Source organism: Mauremys reevesii, linkage group 6 (assembly GCF_016161935.1).
Source record: "Mauremys reevesii isolate NIE-2019 linkage group 6, ASM1616193v1, whole genome shotgun sequence".
Lineage (NCBI taxonomy): Eukaryota > Metazoa > Chordata > Testudines > Geoemydidae > Mauremys > Mauremys reevesii.
Genome location: NC_052628.1, coordinates 124968978 through 124996482, shown reverse-complemented (window position 1 = coordinate 124996482; position 27505 = coordinate 124968978). Strand labels below are relative to the sequence as shown.

At 46.3% G+C, this 27505-nt stretch overlaps 1 protein-coding gene and 1 long non-coding RNA gene across 2 annotated transcripts in view; one reads left to right on the top strand and one right to left on the bottom strand.

Moving 5' to 3' along the window:
* The window catches only part of LOC120407331 (neuronal acetylcholine receptor subunit alpha-7-like), a 115910-nt gene that overhangs the window by 74798 nt on the left and 13607 nt on the right, over positions 1 to 27505 (bottom strand). The window contains exon 2 of the mRNA XM_039542843.1: positions 19483 to 19622. Within this exon, the coding sequence (XP_039398777.1) occupies positions 19483 to 19622 (140 nt within the window). The remainder of the gene's footprint in view (positions 1 to 19482; positions 19623 to 27505) is intronic.
* The window catches only part of LOC120407332, a 104506-nt gene that overhangs the window by 73965 nt on the left and 3036 nt on the right, over positions 1 to 27505 (top strand). The window contains exon 4 of the long non-coding RNA XR_005599882.1: positions 11123 to 11226. This is a non-coding gene — a long non-coding RNA (uncharacterized LOC120407332). The remainder of the gene's footprint in view (positions 1 to 11122; positions 11227 to 27505) is intronic.

Below are 27505 nucleotides of genomic sequence, written 5' to 3'. Positions count from 1 at the left end.
ATCCATTCTGTGCACTGACTGAGGCAGGGTCCTGAGGAAAAAATACTCTGTGATAATGTGATTAAAGAGGGAGTATAATGTATATGGACCAGGGGGCTGAATTAAAGTTGTACAGGCATTTCCTAACTTTGGAGTTGTCTCACATTTAAATCATGATGCAGTTAGTTGGCTTATGTAAAACGGGCATTTTGATAATGTCTGACACTCAGAATTTAGTTGAAACAATAATTCGTGGCTGTTTGTTTGACACTAGCATCACCAGTTCTCAAGCAGTTTCCACTTTGATGTAGGAACCAATTGTTCGGTTTTTTCCAGAGTTCAGAATTGGTCAGAGTAGATTGGCGTCACGAGAGAGCGTATTGGGTTTAATTTTAGTGAATATACTGGTCTGTCAGCCATATGCATTATTTATTCTGCGTTGGCATTTTAATGACTACTCTTCATGGTTATTAATTACAGATTTTTCAGCATTTGTAGTGATACGGGGCCTGATTCTCATCTCACTCACACCAGTTTTATATCCGTGTAATTCCACCTACTTCAGTGAAGTTACTCTTGATTTACAGTAGTGTCAGAAGAGAAGTTGGGCCCCTGGTAATAAATGGCATGAATGAGAAGAGATGCACAGTTTACTGGGGATTTTTCTACAAATAAAGAGTAAATATCACACGGGTTACTCAGTAAAATCACAAGTAAGTGCAGAAGATATTAATGAAAAATGATTCTCTTAGTCTGGAAAGGCTGAAAGTCATTTTTTCATTAATACTTTATAAAATAGAAATACCTACTGAATAATCCTTTCATTATTACAGCTTTGTTTCATGTTCTGTCTGTTTCACTCTTGACTGATCAAGCTTACACAGTGGAAGCTATCTGGCTGGGAAAGATTGGTACAGGATGTACTATAAGGATTATGGTTTAATCTAGTGAATCCAGATGTTATACTAGGAATAATGTCAACGGGTGCATATTATTGGCATATTTATATTTGTCCATATCCCTCATATTTTTATTTTCATTTATCACATGTTGCAAAATGCAGAGATCAGTGGGCCAGCATTTCCACTGGTGTAAATAGGTGTAATGGGTACAGCTAGGCTGAGTCACGCCTGCTGAAATGCAAAGTAGGGAAGTGCAGTAATTTAACCCCTTCCACGCTGCATCTCTCCTACCACATTCAAAACAGTACATGGCCCCTAAAGTGCATCTGTCCTAGAGAACTGGATTGTTTCAAGGCTCAATGTTACAGTTCACACAGCTTGAGCCTCAAGCAATTAATGTGTCTGCGCTCAGCAGTCTGGTTTCTTCAGATCAGTTGTACATAGAAGACCCCCTCTAGCTGTAGCAGCACCTATGTCAAAGCACTTTCCCAGAATTCCCAGAATGCCTCCATCCAGACCAAGAGCATACAAGCAGATGAATAGTTGACAGTAGAATAATACTGTTGTCTTGTTTTCAGCAACAGTTCATACAGTAAAAAAATCTGCATATTAACATACGTCATTCACTTTTCTAATAACAAAAACACTTCCTAGAAAAATTAAACATTTTGTTTGTGAAGCCCATGTACTTCAAATGAACAGCTCAGGGCTTTAAAACATTATAGTGCCCCCAGAATGCACAGATTATTCTGATCAGGCAATTCATGGCTTATCAAAACACAACAAGCTTAGCTCTATACGACCAGAATTCATCTGGGTCAGAGTGAATGTCTTTGTGTGTTGATGGAATCTGTATTTTACACAGGAACAGCCCCTTTTTGGGCTTTTGAAAGTGCAGTGTGAGCAACTGTGCCTTGTACCATGTCCTGTCCCCACCCCTTTGCTCTCTGCTCCCCTGGGTATGCAGGGCCCCCCTGGGCGTACACACCCTTTCTGAAAAATGCTTGGTGCAGGCAGAGGAATCCCCCACAAAAATCACCCTTTTGGTCACCTAAACTGCCACTTTCTTCCACACAAGCTTCTGGTTTGCTAATCCTGGGATTGCTCTGTAGACAAATGGGTGAGAGGAGAGAGCACCGAGGGGGAACAGCATTATAGGGTAGAGCCGGGAGGCTCTACCAGTGTAGCTCCAGCGCCTGGGCTCTAGAACTGAAACACTTTGGACAGCACTGGAGTGGGCAGAGATTCACTGAAGACTCATGCAAAGGTGCCCCTGGGTGGGTTGGCAGCAGAAACTGAACCTGAGACCTCTAGATCGAAAAGCCTGAGATGCTGCTGCTTGAGCAAAGGAGCAGCTACCTCGCCAGGAACAGACTCATAAACTCCTTTACCTTGGCTGGCTATTAGAGGGGGCCAAAGACCCCCCCCCCCCCAGCCTGGGTCACCCTCCCTCAGAGCAGTGCAACCAGACCTTTCCACTAGTGAAATAACAGAAGCACGTTTGTGTGTGGAGACCAAGCTTTCTTCAGGCTGAGTAGCACTCTCCCACGTAAGTAGTTCCATGGACATCAGCAGGGCACACTCAGCGTGAGCAAGGACTGCAGGATGGGGCACAACGTGTTTTGGCAGCATTCCAGGCACTCAGACAAGTCGTGGCAATCTCCGCTTTCCTGAGAAGAGATGAGACTGCAGGGGCTGATGAGGCTAAGAGATGGCCAGGCCCTTATTTTGGAACTAGGCAGGAGCTGGGGCCCAGAGACTAATGAAGTTTTCCAAGCTTGCACTCGGCAATGTGGAATGGAGCGCAGTAATTACAGGGAGCTGCGGAGATGTCTCTTGTCTAGGAAGAGTTTCAAATGAAGTTAATAACTCTGTGGTGCAGCAATGGCATCTTTGGGGTGGGAGTTTAACAAATCCTTTATATCTTAAACATTCAGACATAGCCCAGACCTGGGCATCTTTATCTGTTAAAGTTCCTGTCCAGACAACGGAATCAGCAATTTTTTCTCCAGGACAAGTGAACTTCAGAAAGCTCCCAGCTTGGCATAACAACCTTACCACAGAAACTTTCTCATGAAACTTGCCATGCTGCCTGCTTCCAGTCATGTCACAGCTCCCTCTGAGAACAGGGCACAGGCCTCCAGCCCATCTTCATGTGAGTAGTTCTTACTCCTTGGTGTAGCGCCATTGGAAATGGGTCTAATGAAAGGCTGGCTAAGCAAGGGCTCGGCTACACATGCAACAGTACCCAGGCATCTGCAGTGCTGTAGCACTTTGTGAGGATGCTACCTACTCCAATGAGCGCTTTCCCGTCAGCATAGGTACTCCAGTTGTAGCTATGTCAATGCAAGAAGCCCTCCAGTCGACATAGCGCTGTGCACACCGGGGATGAGATCTGTATAACTATTGCTCAGGGGGATGGATTTTCCACACCCCTGAATGACTTAGTTATACTGCCGTAAGTCTGTAGTGTAGACCAAGCCTGAGTGAACAGTCAAGATTGGGATCTTGAGAGTAGCAGGATCAGGCCCCTAGCTGCCCTTACAGAATTTTGGTGCTTCCAGCCAAAAACAGTCAGATTGTCCATTCCATTGCAGCCTGGCATACAGGGGAGCAAACTGACCAGATTACCCCTGCCCTAGAGGATCCCAGGCCACCTACCTCACAGCTCCCAATATAGGGTTGTGCCAGGGCTGGGAGGGGTGTAACTGGAGCATGTTGTACTCTGGCTATTCTCAGCAGCACAGTGGCCCATGGAAAGCCACAGTAACTTAGAGCAACCCAGCTCCAAATTGCACTGGGGCCTTTGGGAGGCTCTTGGCAAGGCCTAGAATTTGAGAGGTGCAAAGCCTACTGCAGGAAAACTGTAATGCAGTTTGACCCAGAAAGTGCAGGAGGCAGCTGCTGGCATGGTATTCTCAGTGACAGGAACCCATGTGTGGAGTTGCTTTTCCCATCATTGGTGAAACAAAGCTGGAGTCAGTTGATGTCCAGCACATGTGCAAGGCCCATCTGTTTCCCCAGGCCATCAGGAAAAGGGTAGGTTACTGGGAGTTGCATTAAAGGGGAGTGGCACATTTTATTCTTAATAGGCAGAATTGAGAGCAGAGCACATAATCTGTTGCTCAGATTTGGGTTTGGACACAGTTAGATGTCTTCAAGTTGCCAGGGCATGATGAAATCCATCCTAGAATACTCAAGGAGATATCTGAGCCATTAGCAATTATCTTCAAAAACTCATGGGAGATGGAAGAGGACTGGAAGAGGGCAAATACAGTGCTACTCTATAAAAAAGGAAATAAGGACAACCTGGGGAATTGCAGACCAGTCAGCTTAACTTCAGTACCTGGAAAGATAAAGATTGCAAATAATTAAGCAATCAGTTTGTAGACACCTAGAAGATAAATAACAATCAGCATGGATTTGTCAAGAGCAAATCATGTCAGACCAACCTGGTAGCTTTCTTTGACAGGATAACAAGCCTTATGGATAGAAGGGAAGTGATAGATGTGGTATATCTTGACTTTAGTAAGGCTTTTGATACTGTTTCATATGACCTTCTCATAAAAAAACTAGGGAAATACAGCCTAGATGTAGCTAATATAAGCTGGGTGCATAACTGGTTGGAAAACCATTCCCAGAGAGTAGTTATCAGTGGTTCACAGTCAATCCGGAAGGGCATAACAAGTGGGATCCTGTAGGGATTTGTCCTGGGTCTGGTTCTGCTAAATGTCTTCAGTGATTTTATAATGGCATAGAGAGTGCACTTATAAAGTTGTGGACAATACCAAGCTGGGAGGGGTTGCAAGTGCTTTGGAGGATAGGATTAAAATTCAAAATGATCTGGACAAACTGGAGAAATGGTCAGAAGTAAAAAGGATGAAATTCAATAAAGACAAATGCAAAGTACTCCACTTAAGAAGAAACAATCAGTTGCAAATATACAAAATGGGCAATGATTGCCTAGGAAGAAGTACTGCGGAAAGGGATCTGGGGGTTATATTGGATCACAAGCTAAATATGAGTCAACAGCACAACACTGTTGTCAAAAAAATAAAAAAGCAAACATCCTTCTGGAATGTATTAGCAGGAGTATTGTAAGCAAGACACGAGAAGTAATTCTTCTGCTTTACTCTGCATTGATAAGACCTCAGCTGGAGCATAGTGCCCAGTTCTGGATGTCATGTTTCAGGAAAGATGTGGACAAATTGGAGAAAATCCAGAGAAGAACAACAAAAATGATTAAAGTTCTAGAAAACATGACCTATGAAAGAAGGTTGGGAAAAAAAGGGTTTCTTTAGTCTGGAGAAGAGAAGACTTGGGGGGTGGGTGGGACACAAAGACGTTTGTTACAAGGAGGAGGTTGGAAAAATTGTTCTTGTTAACCTATGAGGCTAGGACAAGAAGCAATGGGCTTAAATTGCAGCAAGGGAGGTTTAGGTTGGACATTAGGAAAAACTTCCTGTTGGGGTGGTTAAGGACTGGAATAAATTGCCTAGGGAGGTTGTAGAATCTCCATCATTGGAGGTTTTTAAGAACAAGTTAGACAAACACCTGTCAGGGATGGTCTAGCTATTACATAGTCCTGTCTTGAGTGCCAGGACTGGACCAGATGACCTCTCAAGGTCCCTTCCTGTCCTACACTTCTGTGAATCCGAAGAAGTGGGTATTCACCCACGAAAGCTCATGCTGCAAAACGTCTGTTAGTCTATAAGGTGCCACAGGATTCTTTGCTGCTTCTACAGAACCAGACTAACATGGCTACCCCTCTGATACCTGTGAATCTAATGTACATATTGTGACGGGGTCAGGCCAGATGTCTACAAGAGAGTGGTCGAAGGTAGATACATTAGTTCCAGGTTAAGCAGATCCCTTTCCCTAGGTAAGATAACAGGGACTATTCCAGAACACTCAGGAACTCTCTAGAACTAATTAAGGCAGGCAGGCTAATTAGGACACTTGCAGTAGCCAATTAGGAAGCTGCTAGAATTAATTAAGGCTAATCAGGACACCTAGTTTAAAAAGGATCTCACTCCAATTAGTGAGGTGTGTGTAAGGAGTTGGGAGTGAGAGGATGTGCTGCTGGAGGACTGAGAACAAGTGTTAAGAGACATCAGGAGAAAGGTCCTGTGGTGAGGACAAAGTAGGTGTTGGGAGAAGGCCAACACAGGAGGTTCCACCAGAAGGAAAGGTCTCTGGGCTGTTCCCCAACCCACATGGTGGATCAGCAGAAACTGTGGGGATTGTTCTTACTCTTTTCCCCGATACTAGCCAGTGATGAGGTTATCTGAGTGAACAGCAGATTTGAGCCACGAAAGTGGCCAAACTGAGGGCTACTGTGAATCTCTGAGGCAAGCAAAATCCACCAATAAGTGAAGGACCCACCAAGGTACAGGAGGAACTTTGTCACAAAGTGTACATCACGGTGAGTGCATATTACAGGTTCCCCCTCTGCCCGCCCCACAGAGGATGTAAGTCTCTTTACAACCCCAGCTAGCCAGCTTTAGTTCAAGCTGTTGCTGCTCATGCTTTTAGCTCTGGAGGTCCCTGTTTCAATTCCCTGGTGGGTCCTGCGAAACAAAGATATGTAGATTATTTGGAAATCTAATGCCAAGATTTTTCAAAAGGGGCGAGGGATGCTGAGTGGCCAACCTGAGACACCTTAAAGCGGACTGGTTTATTTATTTATTTTTTTCCCCAGAAACTGCTGAGTACCCACCTTCTGAAAATCATGCCCTTTTAAGGTATCAAGTTGAGCACTGAAAAGTACTGATCACTTTTGAAAATCTTTGCCTAAATAAATAAAGATGTAGGTGTATTTTAGTAAGAACAGGGAAGACCAGGCTGTCTATGGGGTGTTCCTCCCACACTATCCAGGTTTGGGTTTTATTTACTCTTTCAAAGCGCAGCACACCACCTGGGTAGGAAGTAAAGGTTTGGCTGAAAATTTGCTTTTTTATAATGGAAAATGGCCAGAATACAAACAAATAAAATCAGAGGGGAAAATCAAGAAGTTGAAGGGGGCCAATGTAAGGAACACAAGTATGTGGGGGGGGGAGAATTGAAAAACAAGAGAACACGGCAGCTCAGCGGCAGAACTGGTAATAGACCCCAGGGTTCTGAGACCCAGTCTGGGGCCTGATCCACTGGATCATTCAGCCCGCCTATTAGGAAAATAAAAATACATTTATGATGCCCTTCCCCCCTCCCCTGACCCAGCCACTCCAGAAAATAAACAAACCAACAGTAGGAGGAAAAAGCAGTGGGAGAAGGAGCTACTCAGCAACAAGGGTTAAGAGGCCAAAGAGCAAAGGAAATGTCCATCTGGCTGCTCCCTATCCACACAACAGACACACACCAGAAAGGGGGGATTGTACTAGGAGAGGGGCTACTTTTCTGGGTTTTTTTTTTTAAACCTTCCAACAGTAACCCTCATGGGTGTCCATTGCTCCTTTCTCTGTTAGGAAATGGAAAGGAAAATAGTGCCACACATCTGCCAATTGGCCAGCATTATAGTTAGGACTGTATGTTATTTGGGGCAGTGACTGTGTTTGTTGTTGTGTGACAGACAAGGTGGGTGAGGTAATATCTCTGATGGGACCAACTTCTGAATAGAAAATGACTTTTATGGGTTCGTTGCCATTGAACTTAATAGGAGCAAATTCCAGGATTATTTTTCTTTTCTTTCAGTCAAATAAACTTTCTTGTATGTTGTTTATGCACAGAACTCTTTCATCCACACTGCATGTTGAATGGGACCCAGATTCTCTTCACACACACAATGCACCCACTTACATCCCCATAGCGCAGCAGAAAAATCTCTGCAACCACATAAGACATCTTATTCCAGACTCCAAGTATCCCATTCCCCCTATAATGGCAGGTTAACCCAGGCACTGGGATTCCCAAGCTGCCTGCCACTCACACAGCCATTCTCCCACAGAGCTCTTCAGGTCTGGGATAGGCACTCAGAGTGTCACAGATAAATACAAGGTGGAACAGATTGTTAAGCATAAGCAGGTAATCCATGTTGCAAGAAACCATGCAAGCAGTGGGCAAGTAACACCTCTGCAGTCATAGGACAAAGGAGAGTTAGTGGGCTACAGATTGTTGTAATAAGACAGTGTCTCTATTCAGTCCACAATTTTTGGTGTCTAGCAGAGTTATGAATTTAAGCCAGGGGTTCTCAGACTGGGGGTTGGAACCCCTCAGGGGTTCACAAGGTTATTACATGGGGGGTCACGAGCTGTCAGCCTCCACCCCAAACCCCACTTTGCCTCCAGCATTTATAATGGTGTTAAATACATAAAGTGTTTTTAATTTATGGGTGTGGGGGGTGCACTCAGAGGCTTGCTATGTGAAAGCGGTCACCAGTACAAAAGTTTGAGAACCGCTGATTTAAGCTGCCAGGCTCATCTTTTGCAGTGATCGCTTGGTGAGAAGTGTTCACCCACAGGTGACAGGGGGCTTTTGTCTCATCATATTCTGTGTGAAATCATTTGAGAGTGTGGTGATTCTCTAGTTTCACCCACATAGTAGTTGTTGGGGCATTTGATGCACTGGATGAGTTACACCACATGTTGTGATAAGCATATGTCAGGTCCATGCACCTTGAAAGATGTGTTGTGAGGACTATTGACCATGATAGCAGTGACTGTAGGGGTGCAGATTTTGCATCTGTTATGGCAGGCTCTGGTGCCACTTTGAGTTGGTGTGTCGTGGTCTGTGGGGAACTTGTTTCTGATGATGATCTGGGTGAGGTTGGTGGATTATTTGAAGGCTAGAAGAGAAGGAGGTTGGGAATATCTTTCAGGATGGGTCCCCACCAAGTATGGGTTGAAATTGTTTGATATCCTGTAGGAGTTCCAGTGTGGGGTTGTAAGCAACAACTAATGGTGTACAGTTAGTGGGTTTTTTCCTGTATTAAAACAGGTTCTCTTGCGGAATTAGGGTGGTCCATTACATGATCTACTTCTCTGGTACAGTGTCCTTGTTTGGTGAAGGCTGTTTTAAGTATCTTAAGGTGTATATCCCAGACCTTCTCCTGAAAGCTTATTCTGTGTTATCTGAGGCCATGGCTGTAGGTAAGAGGTTTCTTGGTGTTTGGCATGGTTGCTGGATCTATGAAGGTAGGTGTGGTGATCTGTGGGTTTCTTGTATATAAGTTGTCTGTAGGGCCATTGTTGAAGCTGATTGTGGTGTCCAGGAAGTTGATGCTGGTGCAGGAGTGAATGGTGGTGGTTGCAGTTGTAGTGGAAATCCTGAGGAAGTTTGGGTCATCTGTCCAGAGGATGAACATATCATTAATGTATCTCAGATACATCATCAGTTTCTGGTTGCATTTTTCCAGAAATTCTTCCATAAGGTGGCCCATGAATAAATTTGCATATTGGAGAACCTTCCTAGTACCCATGGCTGTTCCCACAGTTTGGACAAAGTGTTTGAATGTAAAATGTTTTGGGTAAGGATGAAATGGATGAGTTTGGTGATGTTTGAGGTGGTCACCTGACAGTTGTTCATTGTCTTGTAGATATTTGAGGCAAGCAGCAATGCCATGGTGAGGAATGTTGGTGTATAGGGAGGTGACTTCCTGATAGGAAGTGTGGTGTTCTGAGAGAGGTTGTTGATGCAGAGTTTCTGGAGCAAGTCGATTGTCCAGGAGTAAACTTGCCCTTTGTCTGGCGAGTGTTTTGAAGATAGTTTCTATGAGTCCCAATAGTCCTTCTGTAAGAATGCCGTGGCCAGATATGATGGGGAATGTTTAGACAAAGCTGAGAATTTGCAAGTTTTCTGAAGCCATAATCTAACACTCGGCTTTTTCCCTGTCTTCAGAGTCTATGAATAAACACTTTATTTATATTGACTATGCTACAGTAAAAAAGCGCATAACAAAAGAGCACAGAGCTCGCAGTATTGGGTACATGGCAATTGCCAAAATACTAATTTGTCAGGATTCTCACTCTTTTTGGACCACATTTTGCTCCCCCTTGTATTAGTGGAGCTTTGGGCAACTTGGGACTGTTCCTTGTAACCGGCCCTCCATCCATCCAAGCCCCTCCCTCATCAGCTGGGATTCACTGAGTTCTGCTACAGAGCTGGAGAGTAACAGCACTGTGAAGGAGACCTTGCATACAAATGAGGTATATTTTAATGGTGCATATGCAGTGTAATTCACTGGAGAGGGCACATAGTGGACTGGGACTTAGAAGACCTATGTTCTGTTCCTCAGCTCTGCCAGTGACCTGCTGTGTGACCCTAGGAAGTAATTTCCCCTCTCTGTGCCTCTATTTCACCTCTCCCCCTTTATGTTGAGGTAGACAGCCAGCTCTCTGGGGCAGGGGCGGTCTCTCACTGTATGTATGTGCAGCATCTAGCACAGATGGGGCCTCAGTCTCAGTTGTGGCCAGTAGGAGTGACTCCAAAAGAAATAATAGTGTATCATTGTGCACAACAAATACGCATCTCTGCGGCTGACAGTGCAGGAAAGTGCCTAGAATGTATTGGTTTTCTGGGTAGGACTGGAAGGGCTAATCACTTCTGCAGTGCACCGACTCCCATGCAAACATGGGCTGCATCAGCTTTAGCTGTGATTTAGGACTGTGTCTGGAAACCTTAGCTCTAGTGATAGTGCCGTGCACTGGCATCCATGTGCCATATCTCTGATATATGGAAAATACATTCTCAAGGACTTTGGTTTGCTACAACTGGCTTCTAAATTAACCCCACAGAGACAAACTGCTGGTGCCAGCAGCACTACATCTAATCAGAGCAAGTCATGCTTTAAAATTTTTCTTTGTGTAACCCACACACCTCCTGGGTGTGGTGTTCTGTCCCATCTAGTGGCACTCAGACCACTTAGAGAGATTGAGTCTGCTCTACAGCCTTAGCTAACAGCCAATTGGCTCTTAGCTCATGCAGTAGCTGCTCATGCACTAAGCTCCAAAAGTCCCAGGTTCAATCATGCCCGCCACCGACCGTGGTCTGTCAGCATTGCATTTGTGAATGCAGGAGGTGGATTTCTCCATGTGACATGCTATTCATCATTGTGGAGGGCAGATTATGGAGCTCTGAGAGGCATCTTGCCTTTCCATGATGCAGAAGGGAGTCTGTATGGCATAGAACCTGTTCCTGTTTTTCTCCATGCTGGTTGAGTTTAGACCTGACTTGGTTCAAGAGAGCCTGTGTGGAAGCAGATTCCTCCAGCTGCTGTATAATGTGTGTGCTGTGCTCATGTTTTATAGATGTGATGTCAAGCCACGTCCTCGTCTAAGAGAAGGAGAGAGGTGAACTGGGCTAACCAATGGGATAATCCCCTATTCCTGTCATGCAATTTTAAAACAGGCTGGTAAGTTCTGGTTTCTTTTTTTTCTTTTCATGTTCCCTTCCTGGACAGGGAAAGCAGTACACAATTCCAGCCAGTTATGCAAGGCTTAACCATGTTGGTGAACTCATGTGCATGGTTCCATTAGGCCCAATAAGGTGACTTGTGCAAGTGAGCGATCCCTGAAGCGAGTAAGATTTGCACAATGGTGTAAGTAACGCTATACAACAGCCTGCACAGGTACCTAAGACATCCAGGACGTGTGGGATTTCTATGATTTCTGGGCATCTCCTAATCGCTGACAGCCTGGTCTGATAACTTCACTGTGTGAGGAGTTCTGGTGACCTTCCCTGGGAGTTCAGCGGGTGGAGTGCATGAGGGTTGGGGCTTTGTCTAGCAATCTGGGCAAGTACCAATACAGTGAGGTGATGCAATGTGCTCTAGTTCTGTGACTCCTGCTACAGATAACACAGTTCTGAGCCTGAGATTGTGACTCTGACTCCTTGGTTCTCCCCATGCTCTGGTGGAGGAAGTGATCTGCACCACCCCTATGCCTGGCACCAATTCCTTCCCCAGCCTGCTGGCCACACACACCTGAATGGGAGAGGCAGTAGCAGGCCATTGAAAGTGGTTTCTAGTGAGGGTCCCACAGGGGTCTGTTCTTGGCCTGCCAATAATCAGTATCTTTATCAATGACCTGGAAGAACATATAAAATCATGGCTGGCAAAATGCCCTGATGAGACAAAAATTGATGGAGTGATAAACAATGATGGGGACAGGCACAGACGACTTGTGCCTCCTGATGCTGGGGGGGCTCAATCTAAAGGGGGAGGACACGTGACCGCCCCACACGTCTCCTCTGCCCAGTGGACCCCCCTGCTCTGTGCCCACCAGAGTCACCTGAGGGGGAGGGCTGGCTGTGTCCTTCTCCCGCTGCACCTCCCCCGGTGCGTTTGGCTGCTCTCCCTGGCAGCCGGGCCCAGATGGGGAGTGGGACGGAGCTGCTTCTCATGTGGCTGAAGCTGGCCGCTCCGGGTCGCTGACTGTGCAGCGTGGCAGCTGCCTGAGAGAGCCTGGCTGGGGCAGCAGCCCCCTCTGCTCCCCTCCTGAGCCCAGCTGCCAGGGACAGGGGCTGAACCAACTGAACACGAGCTTCTGATGCAGGGCTGTAGCTAAAACAGCTAACCGGGTTTGAAGCAGGAGGATATCAAGTAGGGGCAGAGCAATGATAATACCTCCATATATGGCATCAGCGACACTCTTCCTGAAATACCGTGTCAACTTCTGACATCCGCACTTTAATGCCTAAAACATCTGCCAAGTCTTCCTGCCAAACACCTCTAAGATCCAGCCTTTCTTCTCCATCCACATGGCTAAAACTCTTACCCAGGCTCTCCTCTTGCATCTCAACTGCTTGCTTCCTCTGTGGCCTGAACCTATTCTGTTGTACCGCTTTCATATCCATTCACAATACTGCAAAGATAACTTCCCTAGCTCATTGCTTTGAGTATGTCACTCTTCTTTTCGTTCCTCCCCTGGCTCCTGCTTCCTTGCTGCATCAAAGTACCTGGCTTCACTTTTAAGGTCCTTCACAGCCAGTCCCTGCCCTGCCTGTCAGCCCTCATATGCTGCTGAGATGCCAGTTCTGACTCACCTCTGGTAATGATCCCAGCCTTCAACACCCACTGATTCAATTTTCAAATGAGCACCTCTGCACTCTGTCCTCAAGCCACCCCGATGTGTGGAGGAGCTCCCCATAAACACCTGCGTGGTCACCATGTTGCCCTGCTTCGTCTCACTCCTTAGAACTGTCTGCTGTGATCCCTGCAAAACACTCCGTGCCTAGGATACTGGTGCAGTGGGGCGGTCGCTTGTCATGCTGACCTTTATTGTCTCATTGTTACCTGGTGCTTCCACCTGTCTTCTGCTTGGGTTGTCAGCTCTCTGCGGCACAGGCTGCCTCTTATTCTGTGTTTGTACAACCCCCCCCCGGCACCATGGAGCGCTGGTCCCTGGCTGCAGATACTACACCCTTCACTGCAGCTCTGTCTACATAGTTTATCCCAGAGATGGGTAACAGCTGACTAGATGACAGTCTATAAATAGGGGAGAAGATTTCTGAGGTAGAAAGCTTTTTAATCTCCTGGCCAAAGGCGTAACATCCAATTGTTGGAAGCTGAAGCTAAATAAATTCGGACTAGAAATATGGCACAAATGTTAAACAGGGAGGGTTATTAACCTTTGGAACCACTTACTCAGGCATGTAATAAATTCTCCATGACTTGAAGTCTTTAAATGAAGCCTGATGGCTGGGTAAAATTATACATCCTGGTGGTATTCGGGAGATCAGCCCACATGATCACAATGATCCCTTCTGGCATGTGAAGTGGCTACCTGGAACTGCAGAGGAGTAAGAGGACCCTTTGTGCATCTATTGACCTGAGGAGATGCCCACCTCTAGGCATGCATAGTTTGATAGGTTCTGTGCAGGCCTGCAGTACCCAAAGCGTGCAGCCATTCTGGCAGGTACTTTGTCCATCCATCTGTCTGAGTTGGGGGCTGCTGCCTGGCTGTGCTCAGGGCTGCCCGCTGCCAGTGCATTCCTTCATTGTGCCATGCTGCTTGAGGCCACGAGAGCTGCTACTCCTGGGCATGCAGGTTGGTGCAGTGAGCCACATCTTGAGGCTACTGTGTCTCCGTCACTCTCCGAGCAGCGGAGTTCCCAGCTCTGGTTCAAACAATGCCCTGCATAACAGTGTTCTGGAAGCTGCAGTTTCTATAAGGCGGAGCTATCGGGGTGACAGCAGAGAGAGGAGAAGGATATTGGTAGATTCTGTGTCACTGTTTCAGTTTGCATTATCCCTAAGCTAATCCTTCCCACACCAATCTATGCAGCTTCGTACCTTACCAAGCCCGTACTTCTGAACGTAGAGGAGAACTCTGCTGTTCCTTCCCTGCCTGGCTGAAGCAGCGTGTGGCAGGGCTACACCCTGCTCTGTACAAGGTTACCGAACAGGTTCCTATAGCTGTTGGCTTGTAGTCAATGGGGACCCCATCCTGAAAGATTTTTTTTTCCCAAACCCCCCTCTTCTGGCCTTCAAACAACCCCTCCTCCAGTCTCTCCAACCTAATCATCAGAAGTGGCTCCCCACAGACCAGGACACACCAACTCAAGGCAGTGCCAGACTCTGCCAGAACAGCAGAGGCAAAACCAGCAGACATCTCTCCATTGCTACAATGTTCAACACCCTCCACAACACACCTTTCAGGATCCATGGGTACTACACATGCTATCACAACACGGGCTGTATCTCCTCCAGTGCACTAAATGCTCCAACAACAACTATGTGGGTGAAATCAGACAATCTGCAGAAAAGGACCTGGGCATTACAGTGGATGAGAAGCTGGATATGAGTCAACAGTGTGCCCTTGTTGCCAAGAAGGCTAAGGGTATACGGGGCTGCATTAGTAGGAGCATTGTCAGCAGATCGAGGGAAGTGATTATTCCCCTCTATTCGGCACTGGTGAGGCCACATCTGGAGTGATGCATCCAGTTTTGGGCTCCCCACTACAGAAAGGATGAGGACAAATTGGAGAGAATCCAGCGGAGGGCAATGAAAATTATCAGGGGGCTGAGGCACATGACTTATGAGGCGAGGCTGAGGGAACTGGGCTTAGTTAGTCTGCAGAAGAGAAGAATGAGGGGGGATTTGATAGCAGCCTCCAACTACCTGAAGGGGGGTTCCAAAGAGGATGGAGCTCGGCTGTTCTCAGTGGTGGCAGATGACAGAACAAGGAGCAATGGTCTCAAATTGCAGTGGGGGAGGTCTAGGTTGGGTATTAGGAAAAACTATTTCATCAGGAGGGTGGTGAAGCACTGGAATGGGTTACCTAGGGAGGTGGTGGAATCTCCATCCTTTGAGGTTTTTAAGGCCTGGCATTACAAAGGCCTGGCTGGGATGATTTAGTTGGGGTTGGTCCTGCTTTGAGCAGGGGGTTGGACTAGATACTTCTTGAGGTCTCTTCCAACCCTGATATTCTATGATTCTTCTATGACTCGCTATGCTCTCCAATGATCTCACACAGGAAAATAAGACAAAAATCATCTATCATCTGTGGGTGAACTCTTTTCATAAAGCGATCACTGTCTGATCTCTCCATCTTCATCTTCAAAGGAAACCTGCACAACCCTTTCGAAAGACAAGCCTGGAAGCTTAAATTCATAACTCCGTTAGGCACCAAAAATCAGGGACTGAACAGAGACCCTGGATTTATGGCTTGTTACAGCAATCTGTAACCCACTAACCCCCTCAGTCCTATGACTGCAAAGGTACTAACAAGCCACTCTACCTTGAATGGTCCCTTTACAATATGTGCTAACTAATTATGCTAAACAATCTGTTCCACCTTGTATTTAGCTGTGTTGCATGGAGTACCTTTCCCAGACCAGACGAAGAGCTCTGTGTAAGCTCAACAGCTTGTGTGTCTCACCAAAAGAAGTTGGTTCAATAAAAGATATTCCCTCGCCCACCTTGTATCTTTAATAACATGAGAGTCTGGCAACAAGAGATGGTTTAGAAAAGATATTTGAGAAAGGTGGCGAGCCACTCATGCCCTTCAACTTGAAAGCAGCTGCTGTCTAGGCAGAAAATAGCCTGATTCAGCAAAGCACTTAGGCCATGCCTACACTACCACTTATGTTGGCAAAACTTATGTTGCTCAGCGGTGTGAAAAAAAACATCTTACAGAAGCAGAGCTGCATCAGTACAGCTGTGCCGCTGTAAGCTCTCTAGTGTAGACGTAGCCTTAGACACATGCTTTAAGTGCTTTGCTAAATCAGATCCGAAGCAATGTGGAGGGACAGCTTCTCCTCCTATGAGGCAGATAAGGTTACGCAAGCAACTTTAATGGCACCCCCTACAAAATAATTTCTCTAATTTACACAGCTGGCAAGGTTGATCCCTGGGAATGGACACTTAGGAAGAGAGAAGATAAATGGTTTAATGCAATGCTAGTCTGTCAATCAAGCAGATTTGAGGCTGAAAACACGTTGCAATTGGTAATCTTTTTTGGACCTCATGACCTAACCCTCATGTCATGGGCAAAAGCAGGGATTCCAGTATTCTCCAGACCCAGGCCTCTTGCTGCTATCGTGCCAGTCTAGAGTTGTTTTTATTTTAATTGAATGGACGCCGTATGGGTGTCTTAGGGTCTGAACGTCCCCCAAGTTTAGGTTTGTTTGGATCTGGGACCTTTTTCTAATGATCAGTGCTGCCGGAACTGCAAAGGGGACTTGTCTGGGAGGAGGTCATTCCTGATAAGAGCTAATGCCCCCACAACATCTGGAGCATTAGGCAAAGAGCAAAAGCTTTGTTTCTAAAGGCTATAACTGCTTTGTTGACCTCCTTTTATAAAATAAATCTTTCCTACTTTGGCTCATGTGCACGGATATAGAAATTTAAATTCACTGGAACAGACGGGATGACATCCAGGAGATAAAGTGCTTAAAGAAACGCTCTCAAAGGAAGTTGTCATCTAGGTATTTTAAAAACCTTTCCCCAAAAGGGGCCTTATTTTCTGGCACGCCTCAAAACCTGTTTCTGTAACTCCCCCTCTCCCCAAGTTATCCGTGGGCTAGAGGACAAGATGGATGATTTTTTAAAATAGTAGAGTGTCATTCCTCAGGTTGGTAGAAAACCAAGAAACTCTATCGTTATTGTAAAAAAATGACAGCCCATAACAATAAAAAGAGGGTGGTGTTGTGTCGGTAGATGCAGAGGACAAGACTGAGGCACACCATAGTTCCAGGGGCTGGAATCTAATGGGTAGACACTACATATGCAGTCAGTTGTCTAGGGAATATATTGTATTTATATACAGACTATTTCTGCGGGGGTTAGCTGCTGTTCTATACAATGAAACTCTCCTCACTGTGGAGAGGAGATTTTGACTTGGATTATTTTGCATGCTAAAGTTCACCGTGGGGCATATCTTCCCTCCCCCCCCCCCCCCGCAAACTCTGCCAGGCCTTGGCTAACATAGAAAGATCCGCTAGCACTTGCAGCAGCAGCTCATGCTTTAAGATTCCCTAGGTCCCAGGTTTGACCCCTGCTGCCAGTGACCCACAGGGGGCTTCATGTTACATCTACACCCACTCTGCTGCAACCGGCTCTTTACCCTGCTCACTCTCTCTGCATCTTGCATGCACCGACTAAGTGTAAGCGGGGGAATGGTCCCGCTATTGTGGGGAACTTTCCTGGCTTCTGTGTACCCCGGTGAAGTGGGCTAGCGAAAGGATCTGAGTCCTCGCTCCCACTTCCTTTACCCAGAGGCCTCCCTGCCCTTGAGGACTCTCCTGTTTGGCAGAGTTCAACAAGACTGGGCCCAGGATTCCTGGGGCTCAACCCCAACCCTGCTGTGGCCACCTAGGACAGGGGCTAAGGTGTCCCCATACCCTCTCTGCACTGGGCACCTCCTGACCCACTGATTATTTCATACAATTTAAAGCAAATACAAGTTGTTTACTTAACAATCAATTTAAAGAAAAGAATAAGAATAAATGGAAACACATAACCCTGCTCTGTGGCAGGGAACATTCAAACAATGTCTCTGGACATCAAAGCACTTTGCAGTCTGTTCCTTGTAGGCCCCAGGCCTCCTTCTCAGGCCCTGGCTGTGCTGCAGGGATGCTGTGGGTGGGACACTTGAAATGGTGGTGACCACACACCTCCGGGCTTTGGGTGGTGGGCTCCTTCTTCCCAGTGCCAGCCCCGGCAGGTTAAGGTCCCCTCCCAACCTGGCCTGCATGGACCCTTGGCTGGAGTGTCTTTCTGGCTGGCCCCAGTTGCTCACCACACTCTGGCTCTCTGGCTGCAGCTCTGCTCCCAGCACAGGATCTGCTCTCCCTGGGATGTGCCTCTGGCTCTCTGGCTGCAGCTCTGCTCCCAGCACAGGATCTGCTCTCCCTGGGATGTGCCTCTGGCTCTCTGGCTGCAGCTCCGCTCCCAGCACAGGATCTGCTCTCCCTGGGATGTGCCTCTGGCTCTCTGGCTGCAGCTCTGCTCCCAGCACAGGATCTGCTCTCTCTGGGCTGTGCCTCTGGCTCTCTGGCTGCAGCTCTGCTCCCAGCACAGGATCTGCTCTCACTGGGATGAGCCTCTGGCTCTCTGCCTGCAGCTCCGCACCCAGCACAGGCTCTGCTCTCTGGGCTGTGCCTCTGGCTCTCTGGCTGCAGCTCTGGCCCTCTGGATCTGGCCTGGCTCTGTTCTTCAGCTCAGCTTGGGCCCCTGCTTCCTCCTTAGCTCGGCCCCACTCTGTCTGACTCCGGCACATTCCTGCTCACACACGGAGGACGGGACCCACACTGGCCTTCTGTCTCCCTGATTAGCCGGCCTGCCCTGTCAATCAGGCTGACCTGAAGCATTGGCCTCTTGCCATTGTTCCTGGGGACTGTCAGTCTCAGGGTCCTGATTTGCCATCAAACCCTCCCCTTTTAGTGCTGGGAGCTAGCAGCCAAAACACCCCCACTGAATGTTAGTAAGGGGGCAACAGTCCCCTTACATAAGGGCACTCTGCCCTCCCCAACCCTCGTTTGCATGTTCAGAAGCCAGCAAGAAGCAGCTGCTGCTGCCACCTGGCTGTTTGGCAGGGAGGTTGGAGTACCAGCCATACCAGTTCTTGTAGACAGACAGGCCCGGCCGTCTCTGCGCACTGGTGCTCTTGTGTATTGGGGTGCTGGAGTTAGAGGTGCTGGGGATGCAGCAGCTTGGAGTGCTTTTCCTCATATATGGGGTTTACGGTTTGGTTCAATGGCGTTCCACACCCCCACTATACAAATTGTTCCAATGTCCCTGTTGTGTATTGCCTCATAGAGCCATTCCAGAGTAGCTCCAGAAATAGCACAGGATCCATAACTACAACTTTGAGTCTGGCTCTGGGAATAACACACGCTTATTAATTTGTAGTAACACATGGTTCATAATCTCTTTAAATGTACAGTGTTTTTATGTAAAATCATTAAAAAGCTACATAATTAATCAACACCTTCCTCATGTTGTCAGGGACATCTGTGCATTTAGAGTGGTATTAGTATTCCGAAGTGACAAACCCATGTGTTAGCGTTCTGCAAAATCCCTAATCCAAGCCGTTCTGTTCTCAATTTCCATTCTATAGCAGTCTGGTTAAGAGGCCACATGCAGTCCCAACACCATTTACAACAGCAGCTGAATTCGTTACCTTGATGAGGTTATGCCCACAAAGCAGAATTGCTGCTGACTTACCACATCGATTATCTGCAGCAAAGAAAGTTGTAGCTCAACAATAAGAGGTTGGGAATCATTCACTACGGGGCGTTCAAGGCGATTGTAGTTCCTCAACAGTTCTCTATACAGACGCCTTTGGTTTTCACCCTGCTGGGAAACTTTTGGAGGGGAAAAAAAGATGGTGACATAAATCATCCAACCCGATCAGAAAGTCATTTTATTTTTGAATCCTCCATAGTTTATTTTGATCTTCTAAAACAGAGAAGCAGATTCCCAGAAAGTAAAGACCTCCTCAGGTTTGCCCATATCTAACACATCTTCCATTCTATGGTTTCATAAAACATTGTGCACTGCATGCGTTTCCATCACAGAGCAGCCAAAGAGCTAGAGGTATATAAGCTGGCTAGGAATCTTTAGTGCCACATGACAAAATACGCAGCTGAAGCTCTTGACATCTCTCTAAGGCAGGAAATCCCACACAACAAACTGTTTTTAGATTTGGCCGTTTCCAGGTGTTTCCTCTTTTTTGGGGGGGAGGGGGTTCAACCATATTTGTGTTTTGAAACATTTTAAAAAATTAAAAATATTTTTTTCCTGGCCAAAACTATTAGTAGAATTCTGCCTGAATTTGCAAATAGTTCTAGAGCACTGAAAAAAGCATTTTTTTTTTAAGGGAAAAACCAGGAGTCAAAGAAACCTTGGCCCAGCTCTGAGTGGCTGCATTGTGTCCTGAAGCGAGAGCTGGCATTAGTATGTGTGTTTATCCTATCTAGGATAACTGTGGAGTCCTTGTTATCACTGGATCTGATTGGGCCAGGCCCTCTGTGACCATGCAGTGCTCACAGGGGCTGGGCAGAATTGCAGCCTTTGTTCAGGGGAGGTCATAGAATATGAGGGTTGGAAGGAACCTCAGGAGGTCATCTAGTCCAACCCCCTGCTCAGAGTAGGGTCAGTCCCCAGATAGATTTTTACCCCCAGTTCCCTAAATGGTCCCCTCAAGGATTGAACTAGCAACGCTGGGTTTAGCAGGCCAATGCTCAAACCACTGAGCTAGCCCTCCCCACAAGTGAATGCAGGCTATCGAGATGTTCCTGTAGGGGTGCTGCGGGGGGTGGGAAATAGAGTTATCACTTCACTTCCCCATGTGCTAACTAGCACACCGGGCTTCCCTGAAGTCAATGCCCAAATTCCCACTGATTTTCATTGGGGCCAGAATTTCATACCAGGGGTATAGCAGCTAACAGAGTAGAGCTGTGGGAGGTGTTATTTCTGTCAACGCCTTCCCTGCTGCCCCTCAACACAGGCCTGTGCCAAACAAGCACAGTCTAGCCCCATAGAAACGGCTGATCCTTCTGAAAATCCTACAGCTCTTTGCTTCGATAATCTGCGTAGCCTCAACTGCCATATTATGGAATGAAGTGGGGTTTTTAAAGTCCTTGTACTGGTTTTTTAACATCTACTTTCCTTGGGTGCTCCTCATTCGTATGTTATGAGACAGCGTAAATGGAAGCACCAATCTACCTTCTGAGAGTCATTCATAGTTTTGTATACCTCCACCATATCCTCCTCCCAGTTTCATTTGTTTCTAATCTGTGAAGTCTTTCCAGACCTCTAATTTCCTTTGCTGTTTTTCACTCTGGATCTTTTCTCTTTCTGCTAGCAGTGCAAATCTTTTTTTTTTTTTGAGTTAGTATGACCAGAATGAAGCGCAACATTCGAGAGGAGGGGGCTCCATTTATTTGTACAATGGCATTACAATAATTTCAGTATTGTACTTACACCCTGATCCTGCAAAGACTGAGCCCTGTGTGTAAATTAGTTTCACTGGGACTATTCATAGTCATAAGGGTACATCAATACATTAAAGATTATGAGGCCCTTGGACACTAAGATAATGGCGGCCACATAAGTATCTAAGGCCTGTCTACACTGGTGGGGGCGGGATCGATCTAAGTTACACAACTTCTGCTATGTGAATAATGTACCTGAAGGGGACGTACTTAGATCGACTTACCGTGGTGTCTTCACCGCGGTGAGTCGACTGCTTCCACTCCCCCGTCGACTCCGCCTGCGCCTCTCATGGCGGTTGAGTACAGGAGTCAATGGGAGAGCACTCAGGGATTGATTTATCGCGTCTAGACTAGACGCTATAAATCGACCCCCGCTGGATCGACCACTGCCCGCCGATCCAGCGGGTAGTGTAGACATACCCTAAAATTGATAAATCTTTGCAGGGCTGATGTCATAGAATGCAAGCTCTTCGGGACAGGGACTGAATTTTCATTCTACGAGGGTTCAGGGCCTAGCACAATAGGGGCTCAATCCCAGACTGGGGCCTCTGGGCTCTATTGCAGTACAAATTAATAAATAACGATCATGATAATTCTCTAGTCTTAGTGCAGTGTAACTCCTTGGCTGCTTTTTTGATGATCACTGCACATTGAGCAGATCTTCTCATTGAGCTGTCAGCAATGAGACTAGGGCTTGTTCCTGAGTGATTACAGCTAATGTCTTTTATTGGCAATCCAAATAAATTATGTCAGCCTGTGATCCTTTATCCAATTTTTTGTTAATATGCTCAAAGAATCCTAGCAGACTGGAATCACAGCTTTATTTACAAATGCCATGCCTGTTTAAGCCAGCAATATCATGTACTCTTATACATCTATTGTTAATTATTGTTCCAATTAATTTCTCTGACACTGAGGTAAGGGAATCACAACAGAGTCTCTGCTCTGTATTTCCTAGAATCACCCCTAAGGTGGTGTTTTTTTGTTTTGTTTTTTGAGAGGTACACCTGCTGCACTCCTCTGTAGTAGCTGACTGAGAGAGTATATAGCTGCTTCATTCAAGAGTTCTGCAGGAACACAAGATGATATCCTCTGGGCCTGGTGAGCTATTGTAATTTAAATTGTCAGATTGCATCTATATCTCTTATGGTTGCCACCTCAGTCTTGGACAGTCCCACAGCTTCATTGCCTGAAAAGACTAGTTCAGAGTTAGATATCTTCACCAATGTCTTCTGTGGTGAACAGCTGTGCAAAGAGATTGTTTGTTTAGCTTCTGTGTCATGTCTGGAATACTCTGATTCTCTTACTCGTAGCTCAGCAAACCCACTGACTTTCTTGCAAGTTGCCATCTTCTGATATGCTTGAAAAAGATCTTATTTGGTTCACATGTCTTTGTCTATTTTCTTCTCAAATTCACTCTTAACTGCCTAACTTACATTTTACCTGCCATTACATAAGTTCCCTTCTATTGGCTTCACCTAAGCTGTATTTTTCATTTTTTTGAAGGTTACCTCTAAGGTTTCAATAAACTCTTGGGCCTTACCATGTGCCTGTCCATTCTATCTTGTTCCCATTGTTTAGGGGTAAGCATGACTCTGATTATGATTGCATAAGTGCTTACAATCAGAGTGGAAGCTCCTCACTTTTTTTGTCTCCTTAGCTTTGTTTAAACTGGCTTGTGTTTCCCCCTCCCTGCCCCCCAAAAGGTGTCCTATGTTAGAGTTTGAAAATCCCTCTATCCACAACAATGTAGACTGTACTACCATTGTGGTCCTGTATCTTCATTAAACCAAGCTCTCCTGTGAATTACTTAGGACAGAGTCAAACATATCCTCTCCTCCTGCATCCTCCAGACCTAGCTGTTCCAGGAAACAATTCTTTATGGGGCTGAGAAATTTCTTCTCAAAACTGTGCCTGTTAATATTTTGGCAGCTGAAGTCCTCCATTATTATCCAATGTTGTGTCCTCTCTCAGTGTTGCACCATTGCTGGCACCCACTCAAGTTGGAGACCAGCAACATATCCCAGCTATTATATAGCCCATTGTGTTGGGATTTGTAGCCATATGTTTGTGCACATTTCATTTTTTATCTATGAAATTATGTAAATCTCCATGCAATTTGGAGCCTGCAGGCTCCTGGCAAATTGCCAAGGCAGCTGTTGGTGTCACAAATGGTTGGCCTGTCTAATCAGGCTGTCATCTCTTTTTGTTGCGGTAATCTCTGAGCAGAAAGCGAGGTGAGATAGGGGACAGATTAAAATATATTTTTTTAGAAAAATTAGACCAGCATAGTCTTAAAATACTCAGTGCTTCGGTCACCAGGGAGATGATTGGTTTTCTCTCTTTCTAAAGCCCTGAAAACTCCATGGTGTGAAGTCAGAATGAGCTAAATTTTGGCATTTTTCTATAATGGGAGGTTGTAACTTCTGGTTCTGGGGACTGGTAGTGAGATGCAGGGAGATTCTTCTCTCAAACAAAAATATGGCCCCTGGTCTTCGGGACTGAATCTTTTTTCCGCTGGCCAGTATGAAATTGCATCCAAAATAACTATTCGAAGAATGGTAAAGTTGAAAAGTCAATTGCTCAAAAGTGATGCCAGACATGAGGTGAAACCATCATTCACTTCCCTTGTGCAGATGCATTGTGGTACAATCTTGCCTCACATGACACAGGAAGTGTGTAGCAGAACCAGGAATACAAGCCAGAGCTCTTAGGTCCTGGTCAAGGGTCTTTAAGCACAAGAAAATGGCCTCTTTCACTGTCCATTGTATTCACTAATCAGGCAAGGGTGCTATGGAAAATGTGATTATGTAATTAAAGACTGTATCGTAATGCATACTCACAAGGGGGCTGATTTCAAGTTGTACAGTCAACTTTAAATCTGGCATCTCCTGGCATTACAATGTTTGACTTTGCAACCTTAATGGCCTTTAACATAGGGGTTTTTTTTAAATACAATTTTATTTTTTTTAATAAAGAAAGCTGTAAAACAGTAATACCATTATATAGAACCACATTGACACCTGCCTGGGTTATTATCAGGATCTGAATGCAGGACTTTTAGATCTACAACACAGAGTGCTACCATTTGAGACAAAGGAATAACTGGTAGCAGTAGTAGGTTGTTATCCTATATGTGGACTAGCCTTTGTGGGGTGGGGAATACAGTACACGTTATACTAGTGCTTTACTTAGCCATTTCCCAGACCAGCAGTAGAACAGCCTGAATCAGAATTTCTGGGTCCTGATCTTGGCTTTTTCTGTGCGGTTTGGTTACCAAGCACATCGGTTTGCCCTGTTCTTTCTATAAGGTTGAGTGGGTGGGACTATAGTCTGTCATATTATATGTGCATGTTCTCCAGCTTTGCCAGAAGTGACCATGCCCGACCTTGCTGTTACCACATTGTGGGAACGATAGTTGCCTCCCTTCTATGGCGGAGGCATTAGGCCTGGCTCAAGAAAAAGGTCTGGCTACACCGAAATATTACCCCCAGTCAGTAGAAATACTGACAATTTGGGCTGTTGCTGGCTTCCAACCAAACACACCTTCCTCTAGGCGACAGAGGCGGCTGCTGCTGTTGTTCCCCATGTGGAGCCAAGCACTGGGGTGCCTATGAGCAGGCTCAGAGCAGATGAAAGGTGGTGGGATCTGGGAAGTCCCCTCGGTGCATATGAAGGCAGTGAGGCTGGAATGTGCCTAGTGCGGCTGGAACATTCCGAGATTTTAGCAGCAAGACAAACCAAATCTGAGCATGTGCAGAGGCTTCTAACTTTGCCAGATCTGGGTGGATTTTCTCGGAGGAGCACAAGGCACCCGTCTGACCCTAGGACCACCCCCGTGCCACATTTCTAGTTTTTGCTCCAAAGCACGGAGGCACTGGATCTCTTCAAATAAATGGATTGGAAAAAAGTTAAATGCTGGCAACAAAATGTATTTTCCCTTAACTTTCTTCATGGAAATGGCTGACCCATTTTTGTGATTTTTTTTTTAATTCAGCCTCAAGCAGACAACAAGCTTGGGGGGGAGGGAAGTCTGACAGAGTTATAAACAACTGAAAACATTCTTATAACAGCAGCAAAGAGTCCTGTGGCACCTTGTAGACTAACAGACGTACTGGAGCATGTATTCACCCACGAAAGCTCATGCTCCAATACGTCTGTTAGTCTATAAAGTGCCACAGGACTCTTTGCTGCTTCTACAGATCCAGACTAACACGCTACCCCTCTGATATTCTTATAACAGAAAGTGTCAGGCAACCTTAACTATAGGCAATGCTGTAGATAAAATAGACAATCCTAAAGGGTTCCTTGGGGAGAAAATACTGGGTGCTAATGGGCTCTTTAATCTAATGCCTGAAAGCTGTCGCTGGACAAATTCAAATTAGAACTAAGGCACAAATGTTTATCAGTGAAGGTGATTAACCATGGGAACAAACTCCCAAGGGGAGTGGTGGATTCTCCCTCTTAATGTCTTCAACTCAAGCCTGGGAAGAAATGCTTAAACCAAACACAAGTTACTGAGGTAACTAGGTAAAATGTAAAGGTCTGTGATATACTGGAGACCAGATTTGATCAGCTAATGGTCCCCTCGGGCCTTAAACTTTATGAAGTTAGTAAGCAAGTGTGACAGAGTGCAGGGAGTGAGTAGGTGAGCCTGCACTCTGATTCCTTAGGCCACCTCTACACTACCCGCCGGATCGGCGGGTAGTAATCGATCTATCGGGGATCAATTTATCGCATCTCGTCTAGACGCGATAAATCGATCGCCGAATCGACATCCGTACTCCACCTCGGCAGGAGGAGTAAGCGGAGTCGACGGGGGAGCCGCAACAGTTGACTCGCCGCCATGAGGATGGCCAGGTAAGTTGAACTAAGATACTTCGACTTCAGCTACGCCGAAGTTGCGTATCTTAGGTCGATTCCCCCTCAGTGTAGACCAGGCCTTAGAGGCCAATTAGTGCCCCAGGAGAAGCTGATTGGGAGTAATGAACTGAATTGGCCCATCAGTCCAAAGCTGATAAGAGGCACAGGAAAGAAGTGCAAAAAGAGAGAGAGGAGGGACAGGACTAGCTTTAATTAATTAACTGGCCTCCTAAACTCAAAGGTTGTGGACTCAAACCTCTATAAGTGTCTCGCCACTAGAGGGAAACAGAGCCACACTGTGCTAGTGTGGATTGTACAGAAAATACTTACTGTCCTACTCTCAAATGGTGGCTGTAAGGCTTAATTCATTGGCGTATGCAAAGTGCTTTGAAGGCCTGGGGAGATGATGCCGTAGAAACGGTCGGTGGTGGTGCTACTGGCTTAGGTGACATTTAGTCTAGTATGAGTTGGCAGCAACAGCGTCCCGGGAAGAGCTGCCCTTTTATGGTACAGCGTGTTGCACGGTCTCCTTAGGCATCCGGTGCTCTGTACCCGGTGGTTAGCTGCTTTGACTGTAAAGTTATTCAAAGCGTAACTTTGATTTTTAAAGCTCTTAAAGTTGCAGGACCTGGCTGTATCTGAGAACCTCTTGCTGGAGCCTTGTGCTCAGACAGCAGGCCCTATTTATGGACTGTACCACTGAGCATTCCTCTCCCATCCATCTGTCCCCCTTGTCTGTTGTGCAGCCCATTGAATAGGGCGCTAGGCTGGGATCCAGGAGAGCTGGGTTCTACTTCTGGCTCTGCCTCTGACCTGACGCATGACTTCAGGTAAGTCACTTTCCCTCTTGTGCCTCTATCTCCCCTCCCACCCGTTGTCTTGTCTATGTAGAAATAAGCTCTTTGGGGAAGGCAATCACCCCCTCTATGGGTACTGCTGCACTGCATGTAGAATACATACAGCGTGGATATAAATAGTCGGGGAGGTGCAGCTTAGGGGCGTAAAGCCACGCCTGAAGGGTGTGGGTGTGTAGGCAAGTGCACACACTGCTCACCCAAGCTGTGCCTCCCCATCCAGACTGCTATTTTTAGCCATGTGGTGTCTCACTGCCTCCTCTCTGCCAGAGCCTCTCACTGACACATGTAGCTCCACACCGCAGTGTGGACCCAGTGTGTAGCTACACATATGCTATGTGCCACCACCAGTGGTGTGTAGTGTAGACAAAGCCTGTGTTTGTGCTGCACCCAGCACAGTGGGCCCCTGATCTTGGGTAGGCTCTTGAGGTGCTACTGTAATGTGAATTCCATCTGAATTTGGTAGGTGATCGGGCTTTTGCTCTGTCGGGTCCTAGTGGGCCTGGAACTTGCTCCTCCTTGAAATCCGTCTCG